The sequence below is a fragment of the Macrotis lagotis genome, chromosome 1 (assembly GCF_037893015.1).
Source record: "Macrotis lagotis isolate mMagLag1 chromosome 1, bilby.v1.9.chrom.fasta, whole genome shotgun sequence".
NCBI lineage: Eukaryota > Metazoa > Chordata > Mammalia > Peramelemorphia > Peramelidae > Macrotis > Macrotis lagotis.
In genome coordinates, this window is record NC_133658.1 from 871349422 (window position 1) to 871367161 (window position 17740).

Consider the following 17740-nt stretch of genomic DNA (forward strand, 5'->3'; position numbering starts at 1 on the left):
CACCATCTAGCCGCCCCCAATTTGCTTACTTTTTACTTGTTACAAAGGTTTTGATTTCTTTTTCCAGTGTAGCGGGGAGAGGGAAAAGGTTTTTATTCATTGAAAAAAAATCAAATCAAAACAAAAATCCCTACAAAATCATAAATATCTTTGCTGAGATTTCCCCTTTGTATTGAGTTGATATAGATGTTTACATATTTGTAAATCCAAATTATATCAAAATAGTTTCACATCAGGGAGAGGAGTCCCTAACAGCTGGGGGTGGGGAGAGTCAGGGAAGTCCTGAGTTGAGAGAGGAGCCAAGGATTTTTAAGAGATGAAAGGGATGATGGAGCTCATTGAAGGCATGCAAGAAAGCTTGTTCAGAGCTAGAAGGAGATACAATCTCAAGTATGGAGAACCCCAAGCATGCCCCTTTGGTGAGATCAAATGAAGGAAAGGGAATGATATAGGGTTATATAGGTTAGACAGATCAGGTTGTAAAGCCTAATCAAGCCAGTGCCAAGCAGAGTTGTTGGGAGTCTGACCTGTACTTTCAGAATTTCAGTTGGGCAGTTGTGTGGTGGACAGGTTGGAAAAGGGGGGCAGATTAGCTGCATCAAGACAGTGAAGAGACTTCTGTGGTATTCTTTGCCAGAGGTGACTAGGACTATTGTGATTGCAATGTGAATAGAGGGTTAAATGGATAGATACCAAAGATATTGAGAAGGTGGAATTACTAAGATTTGGCAAATAGGTCGGGTACTAGGGAGGGGGAATGAAAGTGAAGAGTAAGGATAGGTCCCAGGTCAAGAACTTGGAGGAGATGTCTTTGTTGTAGAAGGTGTCCCAAAGTCATATGACTTTAAACCATAACTTAGATTTTGGGGCCACTACGACTTTGTTAGCAGTCTAATGTTTGGTTTTTTACAATCTAGATATTAAAAAAAAAAGACATAATGTTTGCCTCTACAAATAATGTCTTCATGTGCTACATCTTTAACAATAGCAATAGATACTAAAGAAGGAAATTAAATGTTAGGTTTAGAACAGAAATAATTTACTCATGAGCTAATTTTACTGGATCTGCATATTGGACACCTGTCCATTTGAAGATGCCAGGAAAAGGTTTGGTGTGAGTTTCAGGAGATCAACTAGAATCACTACAAATTAGCTGAAATGTTTATTGGAAAAAGGGGTTTATATAGAGGAATTATTGACTTTTTAAAGCTGAAAGAGACCTTAAAATCACAGTTCATTGAAAAGTGGAATGAGTTTTCTAAGGTCATAGAATTAACTGTTCACTGTTTATATGGTAGTAAATATTGAATTATCTCAAGCTTAGACTGAGTAAGATAAAACAAAACAGTGAACTCACAGGAACTGGAAAGAAACAATCTGAAATTTTTCTTGACTGGGAAATTCAGGGCAACTACTCCTCTTTTTTGTTTTTGTACATCTTAAGTTGGATCTAATGGTCACAAATTTTGAATAAAAATTTGAATGATTTAAAAAATTAACTATTTTGCTATTTCTGTAAATCAGGGACCTTTTCTGTGAATATCTCTTACTAAACATAAACATGTTTTGGACCCTGACTTGGATGAAGGCACAAGGACCTTAAGATCATAGATCAAAACTGGGAGGAATCTCAGAGACCATATCAGAGTTCTTCTCATTTTATGACAGGGAAACTTGAGGCCCAGAGAAGGAAAGTGACTAGCCTCCAGTCATCCAGATAGTAAATATTGGAGCTGTCTGACTCCCAAACCAGTATTTCTCGTATTCCTCTATACTACCTCTCTAGGAATTTGTTATGACACATAGACATATCTTTACAACATCCTTTGTGAGTGATCATTCAGACTCTGCAAATGGTATTTTGTTTTCCTTCGGTAGATACGGATCCGGGATCCAAACCAAGGGGGTAAGGATATCACTGAGGAGATCATGTCTGGAGGTGGCAGCAGAAACCCTACCCCTCCCATAGGGAGACCTACTTCAACCCCCACACCTCCTCAGGTAAGAAGCAAGAGGTCCTGGTGGGATCCCATCTGCATTTGATTACTAACTATTCCTGAGCTTTGCTGTTTTCTAGAACCACACTCTATACTTTTCATTTCCATTATTTGTTCCATAGCCTTGAATATCTAGATTCTAGATGGTAATTTTAAAAGGACTGGTATTTTTGAAAATTAAAAATAAAAAAGACTGTTGGTAACAGTTTGATCTGTGGATTTTCACAATCAGAACCCTGGCTGCTATACCATTTCCTAACAAGCTCTCTTGCATGATGTCAGAAGGTATCCTGTCCTGTGGAAGGAATTTTATGTTTTTACTCTAAAACATTTGGCTTTAAAAGCTTCCCCCATTCTAATACAAATACTGCAGTTGGAAATCATAAGGTTGGGATTTGTGGCATCCTGTGTTGGGAAATCACTTGTGTTACTCAGCACATATATTACTTATGTCTTTGGAGCTGCTTGGAGGACCTGGTGAGACTCTGAATAGAACATTCTTTAGGAAAGGACCTGTTATTAGGTAATTTCATAAATAGATATATCACTTTAAGAAATGGAAATCTTGAGTCCAAGCACAATCACAGATCCCATGGTCATGGAACTGAAGAAAACCCACTGAAAGAGTTGCCCCTCTGCAGCTTTGTCATGATAGATCTTGCTCAAAGGCTCCTTCAGGCTTGGCAGAAGTGTCCATAAAGTCCACCAGAAACCCCTTTTATAAAGCACAAGTTGACACTTCAGTTTAGGAGTATTTCTTGCTGTGTGAGAAGGCCTTGCCCTCAAGGAACTTTCACTCTTCTGGAGGGATCCTTCATTTATGCTGCTAAGGAAATTATCTTCAGGGTTCTCTCAGGAGCCTCCAAAGATAATCAGAGATCTGAGAGATGTGGAGCAGCAGAGACCTTTTCCAGGCAGGGAAGTAGTAGGTAGGATGCAACGCAGTTTTTGATCTGACTTGAACAAAGAAAAGAATGAGGAGATAAAGGTAGAAAAGGGAGACGGGAACCTTGTTGGAAGGTCTTCCTCACCAGCATGAGTTGTTGAAGATAGATCAGTCAAGAGGGATTTGAAAGAAGGAGGGGAAGGGAATGAACATTTATAGAGGTTCTACCACTGGCTGGCCCAATTCAGCCCTGTAAAACATGCTTTACAAATATGATCTCATTTAATTTATTTGATTTCAGTGGGAAGGCAAGGAAAGTTTTCTTATCTCTCATTGTCATAACATGCAATTTTCTTACTTAATTCTGTCACTAATTTTCTAATTAATTGATTTTAACTGTTTTTCAGAATATTAAATCCCATTAAAAATGACCCCCAGTGACTTTTCACTCCTTTGTCATTATAGTCAAATGTTGTTTTGCCCTCTCTGTGAGATAAGAAATTAAATGATGATTTCCTTCTCTGTCTAATCACTTAAACCAGTGACCAGCAGTCAGACATTCCTTGGGCCTTCTTGACTCTGTTTCCACTTTCCATGGTCACCTTTTTTCAGAAGACGCCATGTAGCGGGTACTCTGCAAAGGCCATTATCCCACCCAGTACCGGCTCTGTCCCAGTGCCTTTGGGTCCCCTTAGCTATAGCTATACTGAATTTACTGGAGGGCCCCTGTCAGATAATATGTGAATTTCCCGACATTCTAGATTCTAAGTGCTCTAGAGGCCCTTCTTTGGTTGTAGCATTTTTTTCCCCTTCACATCTTCTCTAATTATATTTAGGGCTCTAAATCACTTAAATAAATGGATTGTTCAATACATAAACTTAGGAACTTTTTAGTTTTAGTACATTGATCTCATTCAGCATGATTTTTAGTTGGAGCTATCATATAGGGAAAACGTTGATTAATAATAATTGATGTGGGAATAACTTGTAAAATATGAACAGTGACTTGTTAGAACAAAAACAAAAATCACCAGATTGCTAGGAGAAGATAAGAATGAGAAGACAGTGTGCAGTTACAACATCTCCAACCTGCCACACTGGCAAAATGATACCCCAGATTAGAACTGGATTAAGCAAATTATCTGGACCTTAGATTTAGTAATCTTTCACCTGTTTGCTTCTGTATGTATTCATCTAACCCATTATCCAGTAGATATAAAACATCCACCCATTACTTTGGGGAGGTCAATGGAACCCAATGATAACTTCTCTACAAATATTTGACCTTCATAATTATCAAAGAGAGGCACATGGTATCTCTAGAACAATTCTGACTTAGATTAGAAATTCATTTGCAAAATATTTTGGAGGAAGTTGTGTAAGAAGAGTAAAGGAAGGAGCAGTAGGAGTGAAAAATGTATTTGTATCCAGATTGTTATTATAAATCATTTAATCCAAAGATCATTGCACACTATTTAAAAGTGAACAGATGAAAAATGGAATATGTCTCAGCATTTCTATAACAATCTTCAATATACAGAGTAAACTACTTTATTTAGATTCTAATATCTTATACCCTAGAGGGCTAGTTGAAGAATGCAAATGATGTTAAAGAGGGAAAGCTGAGGATAGATGAACTAGACTATGTTTGTGTTCAGGGAATAGTAATAGTTGATCAGGATGCTGGGGAATACTGATCCCAAGATACCTGAAAGAGGGAAATACAAAACTTTGGGGCAAATCATGGGCAAGGACTCTTTTTCAACATAAAATTTTAGAGAATGATCTCTTCATAAATTCTATAAATACTTGGTATGGAAATATGGCAAAGTAACAAAATAAAGTAGAATCAGTGATTCAGTGGAATCAACAATTTAAAGAATACAAGATTCTACTATTTTTACTATTTTTTGATTGGAAATTGCATCTACCTCCCTTGATTAAAAATGATGTTATAAATGTTTCCAAGAAAGGTTTCTTTTTGCCTTTGTAAAAGGTGTACACAGTTCCTTTGTGACTGCAGTAAGAGCTGTTAGCTTAGTGATGCTTTAGTCATTAGTATCAAGCAAGATGTTTTCCATATTGTGATATCTTTGCAAAGCCAGATGAACTGTGGGATTACTCATTTATCATGGGGTCCTCTAGATAGAGCTATTTGCACATGACTTTGCAATAGTCTCTCTCTCTCTCTCTCTCTCTCTCTCTCTCTTTGTTGTTTTTTTTTTTTTTTAGGTTTTTGCAAGGCGAATGGGGTTAAGTGGCTTGCCCAAGGCCACACAGCTAGGTAATTATTAAGTATCTGAGACCGGATTTGAACCCAGGTACTCCTGACTCCAAGGCTGGTGCTCTATCCACTGCACCACCTAGCCGCCCTTTGCAATAGTCTCTTACTGAGATTTAATACTGATCCAGTGTTGAAATTGAATTAAATCCATAATCTCAGGGTTGGAAGTGGTCTTAATGACTATCTGATTCAGACTGTAGTTGAAACCCTCTAGCAGGGAGGAAGCTTGTTGGCTGTCACCCTACTTTTAGATGATTTGAATGGTTACAAAAATTTATTTTCAGCCTAAATTTGCCACCTTGAAAATCCTTCTGGTTTGCTCTTGCTTCTTTCTCTTTTGAGCTCAGCTTCTTTGAATATTGGAAAACAGGTGGTTCAGATGGTAGTGGAGAGATGAGATGATACTTGGTAACTGTGAATCAACCACCATCTCACCAACTGCCTCGTAAAAAATATATGAAAGACATTATCCAGAAGTGTATGATTGGAAGAGGAGATAGTGTGATCATGTAGAAAAATCAAGGGGATCACAAAGACACAATCCAATTGTCTGTAAAGCACTGGAGTAAGACTTTTAGCCTACTCCTGAGGAAGTGGAGAAAAATTACCTAGGATGAGAATGTGGGAGGCAAGTAATGCTTGCAAGAACATCAAGTACTAAGAGTGATCAGTGACAATCTGCTGCCTTCAAGTTACTAATGACAGATCTGCTATTAAAACAGAACAAGAACAGGTTGCAGGGGCGGCTAAGGTGGTGCAGTGGATAGAGCACCGGGCCTTGAGTCAAGAGGACATGAGTTCAAATCCGGCCTCAGATACTTAATAATTACCTAGCTGTGTGGCCTGGGCCAAGCCACTTTAACCCCACTGCCTTGCAAAAACAAAAGAAAAAGAACAGATTGCATTGTTCTTGAAAAACTATGAAGTTTTGTTGATGTCATATGAGCTGGATTCTCTTCCCTTGGGAGAAAATAGGCTTTTGAATATTTCCATTTGGAGGATAACAGACCATGGCTAATGCTACTGCTGCTGCAGAGTGGGGAAGGAGCACTATCTTTCATCAGAAAACCTTAGCTCAAAGTTTAATTCTGCTGTTTTCCTACTTTTAAGGTCAACTAGATCTCAGGCAATTCACTCCTCCTGTCTCCAAGGCTGCAGTTTCCTCACCTTCAAAGTGAGGGTGATTCCAGAGCTAGATCTTTGATTCCTATCTTTATATTTAAATGTCAAATCACTTGAATTACATTGAGCACCAAAGAGGTGAGGCTGTGGCCCTGATAACTGATTCGGGTAGAATCCTCTGATCTTGTTTTTTTCATGTTAAAGTTCTTTGGACTTCTCTAGGAGTCAGCCAAAGTCTGAAATCAGTTAAAGTATCCATTTGCAGAGTGGATTAGCAAAACCTATCAAGAAAATAGTGGAGGAGACAAATTTTATTTCTTGACTTTCTTATATGCTTTTTTAAAAATAAAGGTAGATAGCCAAAACCTATACTGGAGGGTGGTGCAAGGATAAAATACTGATACTGTTTCACCAAAATTAACTGGAACTGACAAAATGGAACTGACAGTCCTTGAATTCTCAATCTTCACAATGTTTTAGTATGTCTTTTTGTATTTAAATCCCTTGTAAGTTTATTTTTTAACCTGACTCTACCCCTTGAATTTTCTTTTTTGTTTTTGTTTTTTAATGAAGAAATCTATTTATCCAAATCACGGCAAAACAAAAATCAGAAAAGGTATATGTAGAGAATATACACCGGACAGTAGAGAATGAAGGAGATCTTCCATTGAGTTAGATCACTTATTTAAGCCAAGACAGTATCTCACCCAAGGGGAAACAAGCCCAAAGTCTGTAGAATGGATTGTGTTCTCCACCTTTTCCCTTTGACAAAGGGACTCAGCAGATACATTTCAAGTGAAGGGGTTGGTGGTAGTGGATCCATTTGATTTTAGTTGAATTATCAGAAATCATTATTTTACTAACAGTAATTTGGTTCAGTTTCTATTACGATATGAATATATTTCCTCACAGGTATGTCATCCCCAAACTTTTGAATGAGAAGAAAAAATTGCAAGTATTGATGTTTTGTAGAAAATAAAGGCAGCTTCCTCTATTTGGTCTCTGGGAAGCTGTTAGTGGGTATCAAGATTTTAAAGTGACTTCCAGTTTGCTCTTCATGCAAAGGGAAAGTCAGCTTAGCCAGACATTTGGTAGGAATCTTGTGTAACATCATAAATATGTGATATTTTTCAAGGTTTTATTTTTTTTAATTCTGTAGGAAATTATTTCCAAGTCTCTACAGCAAGACAGAAGTTTTAACTTTATTATAACTGAGGAGTTTAGAAACATAGCTGTGTCAGAACAGGTGGGCCAGTCCTTAGCTCAGTCGACTTTGTCGAAGTTGTGGACTGGGTCCCAGTGGCCAGGAACTTGGATGGTCCTCTTCTCTGCTGCCTTGAGGGAGCTGAGCTCTAGGACCAATTTCTTCTCTTTGCAAGTCAAATCTAGCTAATATCTATATGACCCACTTCAAGGAAATTGTTCATTGAAAGGATTTTGAAGCACTTACTCTCTTTGCTATATAACAATAGCAATAAAATGACAATGATGACAACCATCATTTACATAACTCTTGCTATGTACCAACCCTTGTGCTAAATTTTTGACAATTATTATCTCACTGGATCCTCACATCAACCCTGGGAGGGAGGGGTTATTGTATCCCCAATTTACAGTTATGGAAACTGAGGTAGGCAGATGTTAAATGCCTTTTCCAGAGTCACATAACTAGTTGATGTTTGAGACTGAATGTGAACTCAAGTTTTCCTGGCTCCAGGCCACCTAGCTGCATTGGCACTAATCCACATAGAGAAGAGAAAATCTATAAACATATTTTTATTTTTTAATTGACCATATTTAGTTCAACTCTTCTTAGAGAAGAGAATGCAATTTTCCCTTTGAACCTTCAACTACATTCCATTTGAAGATGTGTAGTTGCCAACTTCCTTTCTCTGTTGTGTGACTGGCACAAGTGCTGGAAGGGGAAACAAGCTGGAGTGACCTTGTCCAAGGGAGCAGCACTGGACAGGACCTGAGGCTCTAACTGTTATTTTGCTGCTCACTTACCCTGAGAGGTGGAGAGAGGGTCCTCCAGTGTCTACCTTACATGGCCTTGATGTTTCCAGGGGGAACATGGTGGTAGTCTAGTCTAAATATCAGAACCAGTTGTTGATGTTTGCTTAGGGAGCTTTTCTGCAGAAGTGGACTCCACATATTGGCAGTTTGTCCTATTGCCATGATTGACACATGCAAAACAGCTTCAGTGCCCATCAGATGTGAATGAATGAATTTCATATCTAGAAAATAAAAAATATATCAGTAGGTGGGTTGACTTACAGAAACAGGTAGAACTGGTATATGGTTTAAAGAGGGCCATGTGAAAAGACTTAAATTATAAATAGCTGCATTTCTTTTTTTTTCTTTTTTTTAATTAGGTTTTTTTTTTTTTTTTTGCAAGGCAAATGGGGTTAAGTGGCTTGCCCAAGGCCACACAGCTAGGTAATTATTAAGTGTCTGAGGCTGGATTTGAACCCAGGTACTCCTGACTCCAAGGCCAGTGCTTTATCCACTACGCTACCTAGCTGCCATAATAGCTGCATTTCTAATTTATTCCTCTGGATTTCATTCTCCTCATCTGTAAAATGAGAAACTTGGAATTGTTAATGATCATTATGGTCCTTTCCAGTTCTGTTTGTGTGTATTTATGTGTGTGTGTATGTGTGTGTGATTTCATAGCCCTAAATAAGAATAGAAAATACAAAATCACATTTATGAGTTGGGAATTTAAGACCTGAGTTTATCTTTTTTGGAATAATTATTAATATTTTATTAAGGCATCTGGAGACACTTGAGAAACATTAAGTGTTCATCATCTAATCAATCAGCATGAATTTAGAAAGTGCCTTTTGTGTCCTAGGAGCTATGCTATACCAACCTGCAACCATTGCTTTGTTGGGGCTTTCGTTTCTCCCAGAGCTAACAACAGCAAACACCTTTATTGCTAGATAAACAGCGCTTGTAAAGGAGATGTAAGATCTCCATAGAAGGGCAGGCACTTGCCACAGGGGTGCCATGAAAGGCTTTTTCCAAAAGCGTACAGGAAATGAGCAGAGCTATAAAAGAGGTATGAGGGTGGGGGGATGGCAGTGCAGAATTGGGGGAGCCACTGCAAGCCTAAGGTGACTGTGCTGGACAGAATGGGGAGGCATTCCTGTTAATAGGAAGTTACTGAAGTTTTTTGGGTAATGGGGGCTCTTAGAGTCCATCAATGACTTCAGAAAATCACTTGAGGTTGAGGTCAATTTTAAAGGAGACAGACCAAGTAAGAAAATTATTTTAATAGTGAAGGTGAAAGGCCATGAAGTGGTTACTGTGTGAATGGAGAAAAGAAGGCAGGAAGGATGATAACTGATGGAATGTGCAAGGTGAATGAGAGTGAGGAGTCAACCCGAAAGAGTGGTGGTACCCTCAAAAGTAATGGGGGGAAGTTCAGAAGGGGAAGACGATACCCATAATTATCAATTAAAATAATGATCCTTCATTAATGGATTTATATTTTAAAGAAGACATTCTTACAGATTTGATTTTTTAGGTTGAGAGAAGCATACTTCCGTTTTTTTGTCCTCCCACTAATCCACACGATTTAGGTCATTCCTTCTAGGTGTTCATTTGGAATTACATTATTCAATACTATGTATTATATTGATTGGTGAGATAATAGAAGAAGCATTACTAGAATTTTAGTTGATGAAAAGTATTCTTGTACTTTAGACATGAAATGCTAACAGCCTAAAGTGAAAGCAATTGGTGATAAAAATAGAACCCTTCAGAGTTTAATTTTTTAAATCATTTTTTAAAGTTTATTGGTTCTTTTTGTCTTAAGAGTGAACAATTATATACATACATGAAATCTCATCCTCACTTTATTTTTTTGGTTTTGCCAAGGCAGTGGGGTTAAGTGACTTGCCCAAGATCACATAGCTAGGTAAGTGCCTGAGGCTGGATTTGAACTCAGTTCCTGCTGACTAAGGGCTGGTGCTCTATCCACTGGGCTAACTAGCTGCCCCACCATCCCCACTTTTAAACTCCTTGATGAACAAAAAAACAGTAAAGCAAATAAAACCAAAATTGTGATCAAATCTTCAATACATATGATTTTTTTCATCCTAGGAGTCCCCTAACTCTCTTCCCAAAATAGTGCAGTCTAAGATTTCATTTTCTCATCTCTTGGGCCTTTATTGTTTTTTTCATTTACCATAGGTTTGGCTTCCATTAAAAAATCTTTTAAGATTGATATATTTTTAATATTACTCTTCTTAACCCTACCAAAAAAGAAAAAGGGGGGAAAAAAACAATTGACCAAGATCAGATATTAGTTAGGTTTGACAGTAGAAGCATTGTTCCCTTTCCACTGGCCTCAACTACTATACAGAAAGGATGCCCTCAGTGCAAAGTTGAGTCATTAAAATTAAATAGCATTCCATTTTTGTATTTCCATATTTTGTATGGTTATAATCAATATGCTGGTTCTTTTCATGGTTCTTCTTGCTCTGATTTGTATCAGTTTAATATGTCTTTCCATGCTTCTGAATAAGAAACATTTAGGTGGAATCTTAGAATATTGGACCTGAGACAGAAAATTCTGAGTTTAAATCCAGCCTCAGACACTACTTAGCAACTGTGTGACCCTGGGTGCCTCAGTTTCCTCATATGTAAAATGAGAATGATAAAAGCTGTTGTGAGGATCATATGAGACAATATTTGTAAAGCACTTTGCAAATCTGAAATGTTCTGTCAATACCAGCTGTTAATGTTATCCATGTTGTTTCTTACATCACAGCAAGATTCCCTTGTATTTCTGTATCATAGTTTGTCTGACTTTCCCGATTGATGACATCTGCTTTGCTTCTGGTTCTTTGCTGCCACAAAAAAGGGACTACTTTGACTATTTGTCAGGGTTCTTGAACCATGTACCTTTTTTGACTCTTCCCCAGGTCATGGACATCTATTTGATGAATCTTCTACCTTGGCAAAGAAGTAAGGAGAAGGTGTCTTGTCATATCTTTTCCTTGGGGTCAAGCTTATTCTTTATGTTGTGAAACTTCTTTTGATTTCTGTTGTTACAGTCATGGTTTATTTTGTATTCTTTGCTCTCCTTCCTTCTCCATACATCAGATTGTGAACATCTTCCGAGATTTCTATGTAATCATCATCTTTGTTTTTTTTTTAATAGCTCAGAAATATTTCGTTATATTCATGTGCCACTCCCTAATTCTTGGATATCTACTTTGTTTTTAAAGCACTGTTGCCACAACATTTTGTTATGTATGAGAACTTTCTTCTTATAATTAACCTTCTTGAGATAGAAGTCGGTTGCAGAATCTCCAGGTGCAAGTCTATGGACATTTTGTTCACTTTATTTTCATGATTCCAAATTGTTTTACAAAATAGCTGTACTAATTGAAATTCCCACAATTCCTCTCTCAGGGATTATTCCTCATTTTGTGTTCAAACTTCAGGACTTTTATGATATGCTTTTCTCTTATTATTAGTGATAGGTAGCATTATTTCTCATGGTTTGACCACTTAACTCTTGGGAAATGACTTTTGACATATGTGTGTGAGCCATGTATGTGTATGTGTGTACATGTGTGTTAATTTCTATTGATTATAAATACCAAAAGTTTATCAGAAAAAACATTTTGAAAAGATTTTTTTTTCCCATTTAGCTACTTTTATTCTAGGTGCATTAATTTTGTTTGTGCGCAAACTTTTAATTATTTTATCTTGTAATTGTCACTGTCCTTTGTTGCTGTTGTTGTTGTTTTTGGTCACTATCCTTTAATTAAAAGATATCTCTTACCCAGATTTAGCAAAGGTACATGATCTGATTCTTTTTTTAATGATACGATCTTTAATATTAAAGTTAATATATTCATTTGCATTTTTGGAGGAATGTTGCTTAAGATGTCGATTCAACCCCCCAGTTTCTTGCCAGACTGCTTTCTAGTTTTCCCACCAGTTTTTATTAACTGGAGGACTCTCCTGTATAATTCATGTTTTCTAGTTTATTAAATTCTGGATTATTGATTCCTTTCTTTCTTATTCTGTCTCATTTGTTTTGTTTGATTTAATCTACCTCTTTTCAAAAAGAAAAATGAGTTTGTTGAATGCTACTTTTTAATATAGTTTGAGGTCTGAAAGTGCTGTTCCTCTTTGCTTCCTTTTTAAAATTTCCTTTGATATTCCAGATTTTTTGTTTCTCCAAATGAATTTTATTTTTCCAACTTTTGAAAAGTATGCCCTGGATAGTTTGATTGGTATAGCATTAAAATTGTAAACTTACTTTAATATTGTCATTCTTACACAGCCCAACCATGATAGTTGAATATTTCTCCAACCCTCCAACAACTTGTTCTTTATTTCTTAAAGGAGTATTTTTTAATCTGAATTGTTACATTCTTAGTATTTTATTTTCCCTAATTACATGTAAAAGCAATTTTAATCTTCATTTTTAAAATGTTGAGTTCAAATTCAAAGTGTATTTCCTTAACCCCTAAGTATTTTTTGCATTTTATAGTAATTTTGAATCAGATTTCCTTTTCTATTATTGTTGATTTTAAACTTTATTATGTAGCCTGAAACTTTAGCAAAGCACTTAATTGTCTCAGCATCCTTGATTTTCTTAGATTGTCTAAGTATTGTCTTTAGAAAATAAGAATAATTATATTTCTGTTATCTATCTGTATACCTTTAGTGTCCTTTGATTGACCTACTGCTATTACTAGTATTTCTAGAAGTTTTTCAAATTAACGACAGAGAGAGTGGATTTCTTTGATTTATTCTTTATCTAGTTTATCTCCTTTGCACCTGATGTTTTGCTTTGGTTTTAGATAAGACAGTTCCTCTCTGCCTCTGTTTTGCAGGGATTTTGGTGTATATGACTGTTGTATTTTGTCAAAGACTTTTTCTGGATCTATTGAGATGAGAATTTTGACTTTGCATGTTTTTAGTATTGGTTACTTATGTTGCTTGTTTTCAAATGTTAACTAACTATTGTTACATCCCTGGTAGAAATCCAACTTAGTCCTAATGTATATAAGTTCTTAGAATTGCTTTAGTCTGGCAATATTTTAGTAAAAAACAATTATATTCATTTAATACATGGATGCATAGTTCTTTAGGTTCAGATATTAAGACCACACTGTTCTCATAAAAGGAGTTTTTAAGAGTTTTTGTTGATTTTCTTTCTTTGTCAAAGTTTGAGAATAATTAATGTTATGTTGCTACTAATTGCTCTTTAAAAGATCAGTGTACTTCTTCTGGGACTCCAATAGGACCAGGGGCTTTTTCTTTGTTAGTTTCTTTATAGTAATTAAATTTTTTGTCCATTTTTTTTATTAGATTGTTTAAAGGCTCTAAAGTTTGAGTGTTTTATATTTGAAGCTATTCCTTTTCTGTTATTGGTTCTGTTAACATATAACTATAGATAGAGCAGATTCTGATAATTTTTTTTATTTCTGGTATGTTGTGATTTCATCTTACTTGCTGTTTTTAATTTGATTTTCTGCCCTTTTAAAAAATCAGATGGCAAAAAAAGCTTATTGAATGTATTACTTTTTTTCCCAAAGAACCAGGTTTTTAGTTTTCTTTATTATTTCTATGATCTTTTTGATTTCCAATCGGCCTATTTCTCTTCTAATTTTCATTATTTTCTCTTTTCTGCTTATTGGGGGTTTATTTATCCAAAATATTCACTATTGCCATTTCCATTCTCTTTACCAAGTTTTGCTGGGCGTGAGATTATTTGAATTCATATTTCTCTAGGGAATTACTGAATTGAACTTTGGAGAAGGTGCATTATTTGTCAGTAACCCACAAGCATTGAGCCCCTCAAGCCTGGTTTTGTCCTTATCCTTTGATCAGCTTCATGTTGAAGGATGCATTTGGAATGTGAATGAATAAAGGTCAAAAGCATTTGTTAAGAATTTACTTACTAGATACAAAGCAATTTGTATTGGGGCTACAAATACATAATTGTGAAGGCTAGAAACACAGGCAGACTGAAGTGGAAGCTGATCTGCTACCTGTGAGGAGGGGTTCCGGCCTGGGTGGTAGTGGGCCAGAGGTTTGCATCCCCTTTGGCAGCTGGTCTTTCTCTGATGTTCCATCTTTTACCAATGCCAGGGATTCTGAGAGGTTCTCTGAGGGTTTGAGACTAACTGCTCAGAGGGCAGAGACTACCTGACCTTGGGTAATTGTCTACTGCTGTGTTTGTTTTCTATCACATTTTTATCAGAGGTATTTGATGAAATTCTTTCCACATTTCTCTTCTTTTTATTTCCAAGCTGAAAGCTGCATCGATTTTGTTCATGATAAGACATTTCAGTTTCACATCAAAATTACATATCTCGTTTATCCCTTGTTTGGAGAAGAAATATCCCACTATAAAATGTAAATAAAAACAAGTGAGTCTTCCCTTCCTACAAATTAAAAAAAATAATAGAAGAATAGTTGAGGTTGGAGGAGTTGTAGATAGAATTACCCTTGTATTACAAACAATGATGTAGAATTGCTTCCTCAAAAAGTTGGAATGAATTAGTTTACATAATATAGCTTGTTCCATTATTAGACAGCTCTAATGGATATTTAACTTTAATGGATTGAGCTGAATTCTAATTTTTTGACGTTTATACCCTTTGGTATATTAGCTTTATTTAAGCAGAAAATAAATCTTTAGCCTCTCATGGAATAAACCCTACATTTTTGAAAACCACAATCATATTCTCTGTCTTCATTTATTTACATTAAACATTTCTACTTATTTTATCTGATCTTCTAAAATGAAAATTATTTTTACATCATCGTGAACAATTTTTCCCTTCCAAATGGAATATTTATTGCTCATCTACTACATAATTAGTGTTTTATTGCATAATTCTAGACTCTTACAAGCCAAGGTCTTAGGATCACATTAATTTGCAACCCATCCTTTATTCTGTATTGAGCCTTTAAGAATTGTTGAGGAAGCACCATGAGGAAGAAAAACCCAAGATGAAGAGTGTTCAGCTCCCAGCCTGCTGCTCCCTCCCAGCATAACCCAGCATAACCCAGAGAACACCTACATACATTCACTTGTCTAGGACCTCATTATTTCATTTGAAGGGGGAAGAAGCTGAATTTAGTGACTTCTAAGACCCTTCCAACTAAGTGGATGCTCCTGTGGCCTTGTGAGCCTTAGGTGTAGATGACACTTTTGTTTTACCTTGTTGACTTTATCTCATTCTGTGTGGCATTTTGGGACAGGTGCAGTGGATAATTCTGTGGACTGGAATTTCAGGGAGTGCTGAGTTTGGATCCTGCTTCATATTTTACTAGCTGATTAATCCTGGGAAAAGTCATTTAATGTGTTTCTCAGGAACAGGAGCCCCTGTGTCATAGGTGACTGTGAAGATCAAATTACATCATAAAAGCCCATGGCAAACTATCAAGTGTTATATAGGTAACTCAGTCAGAGTCGAAGGGGGGAAAAGTATTTATTATTCCCATTTTAGAGATGAGAAGGTTGTTTCCAGGAAATACCAAGTGCTTCCACGAAGCGTCTGAACTGAGCTGCAGAGCCAGGCCAGTCCCTGGGACTCCAGAAGTCCTCAGGCCTGCCCCACACGATCTCTTGCTCCACTTGACCTGGACTTTCCATTTCCCCAAAGAACACAATTGAGTGGAAAGTTTTGTTCTCCAAATCCCTAATCATCTTCAAACTGGACATGGAGCACTAATGTCAAGCACACCATCCCAAAGAGAAAATCTTGTGGACAAAGGATTCTTAACTTGCTTCCATAAATTTAATTCTAAAAAACATTTTGTGGAATGTATTTCAATATAATTGGTTTTCTTTTTATCCCTATTAATTTTCTTACATGCATTTAAAAGCATGACTCTGAGAAGTGGTCCACAGCCTTTACCAGACTGGCTTACAGAGGGGTCTAAGATACAAAAATGGGTAAGAGCTGGTGCTCTTTTTTTTTTTTTTTAGATGATATAGTCCACATTGACCGAAACTTGGAGAGCTTGCACGTGAGCACATAATAGTAGATTCTTAACAAATGCTGGGTACCTGGATGGAACAATGCAGATCTTTCTAAAGGTGAATCCAACCATATCCAGACCAAAGAAATAAACAGTGTTTGTTATATAGATAGCAGTATAACTTTAGATTGACAACTATGTGATTATGATGAGTCCATACTTGCATATATTTGTATGCATCTTGATCCTATGCTAAGCATGGAAGTGAGACCAGATTGGTTGATCTTTGGAAAATTGTAACAGTTCTTTTAATCACCACTGCCTCTCCACTCCCCCCCTACCACTTTGAGTTACAGAGCCCTTCGTATCTATTATTAATTTAAGCCCCACAGCAATGCTGGGAGGAGAGAATGACAGGGACTACTTCAAAATAGATGAGCTGGTTCTGGGTCTTCCTAATTCTAATTCTAGCATTCTCTTCACTTTGCTGTATTTAATATTGAGTCAGCAAGCACTTGTTAGTACATTTAGCCATACACATCTCTTGAAATAGGCAGGAGAAACCTACTGGGTCTAATGAACTTTTATTTTAATTATCAAGTGAACTAGATACATGTATGAACCAGTAAATCCCTTTAGAATTCAGAGTGTATAGATTTACCTTAAGGCTTTCTGAGTGTGTCTGTTTGTGCATAGGATCTAGTGCTTGAAGGGGCATAGGAAGTGATTGGGTTCAACATTCCCATTTGTCCCATAGATGGCAGGTGAATTATTAAAGATGATTTAGGTAGTATAATTAGCAGCAAACACAGGAACCCAGATCCTTTGACAGCACATTTGAAACATTTTTTACTACCAATGCTCCCTCTTGAACCAAATTTAATATTACTTGTATTTCTTTTAAATTTAATTGATGAAGGGTAGCTAGTTGGTGCAGTGGATAGAGCACCGTCCCTGGAGTCAGGAGGACCTGAGTTCAAATGCGGCCTCAGGCACTTAATAATTGCCTTGCTGTGTGACCTTGGGCAAGTCACTTAACCCCATTGCCTTAAATAAATAAAAAAGAATTTAAAAATAAATTTAATTGATGATCATTCTTGATTAGTCATAAGTTTCTCAAAGCTTTAGTTACAAAGATAAGATTTCCTAATTGTACTTTCTGATGTATAGTCCTTTGGGGCAGATTGTTATAAAAACCTATCTTCCCTTGGAAAGACTTTTTTGCTTTGTTTTCAATTTAAAACAATGCAAAGCTGGGGAGAATTTAGTTAAGTCACTTTCTAGGCTGAAGGTGGATTGCCTCTGACTTGGTTAGATCAAGTAAACCCTATTAAAAAAAGATTTTACATATATTTTCAAAAAATGCATTCCTCATTAAAATCACCTAAACTCCTCAGTGATAATGATAATAGCTTACATTGAGTAAGTGCTAATAAGAATAGCTTGGATGGATATGACACCCTCAAACTTAGAACACTCTTA

The 17740-nt window shown here is 36.5% G+C and overlaps 1 protein-coding gene across 8 annotated transcripts in view; it reads left to right on the forward strand.

Moving 5' to 3' along the window:
• The window catches only part of EIF4G3 (eukaryotic translation initiation factor 4 gamma 3), a 252487-nt gene that overhangs the window by 125792 nt on the left and 108955 nt on the right, over nucleotides 1-17740 (forward strand). For all 8 annotated transcript variants that reach the window (XM_074218211.1, XM_074218213.1, XM_074218215.1 and 5 more), the window contains one exon: nucleotides 1879-2001. In XM_074218211.1, coding sequence (XP_074074312.1) covers nucleotides 1879-2001 — 123 coding nt within the window. The remainder of the gene's footprint in view (nucleotides 1-1878; nucleotides 2002-17740) is intronic.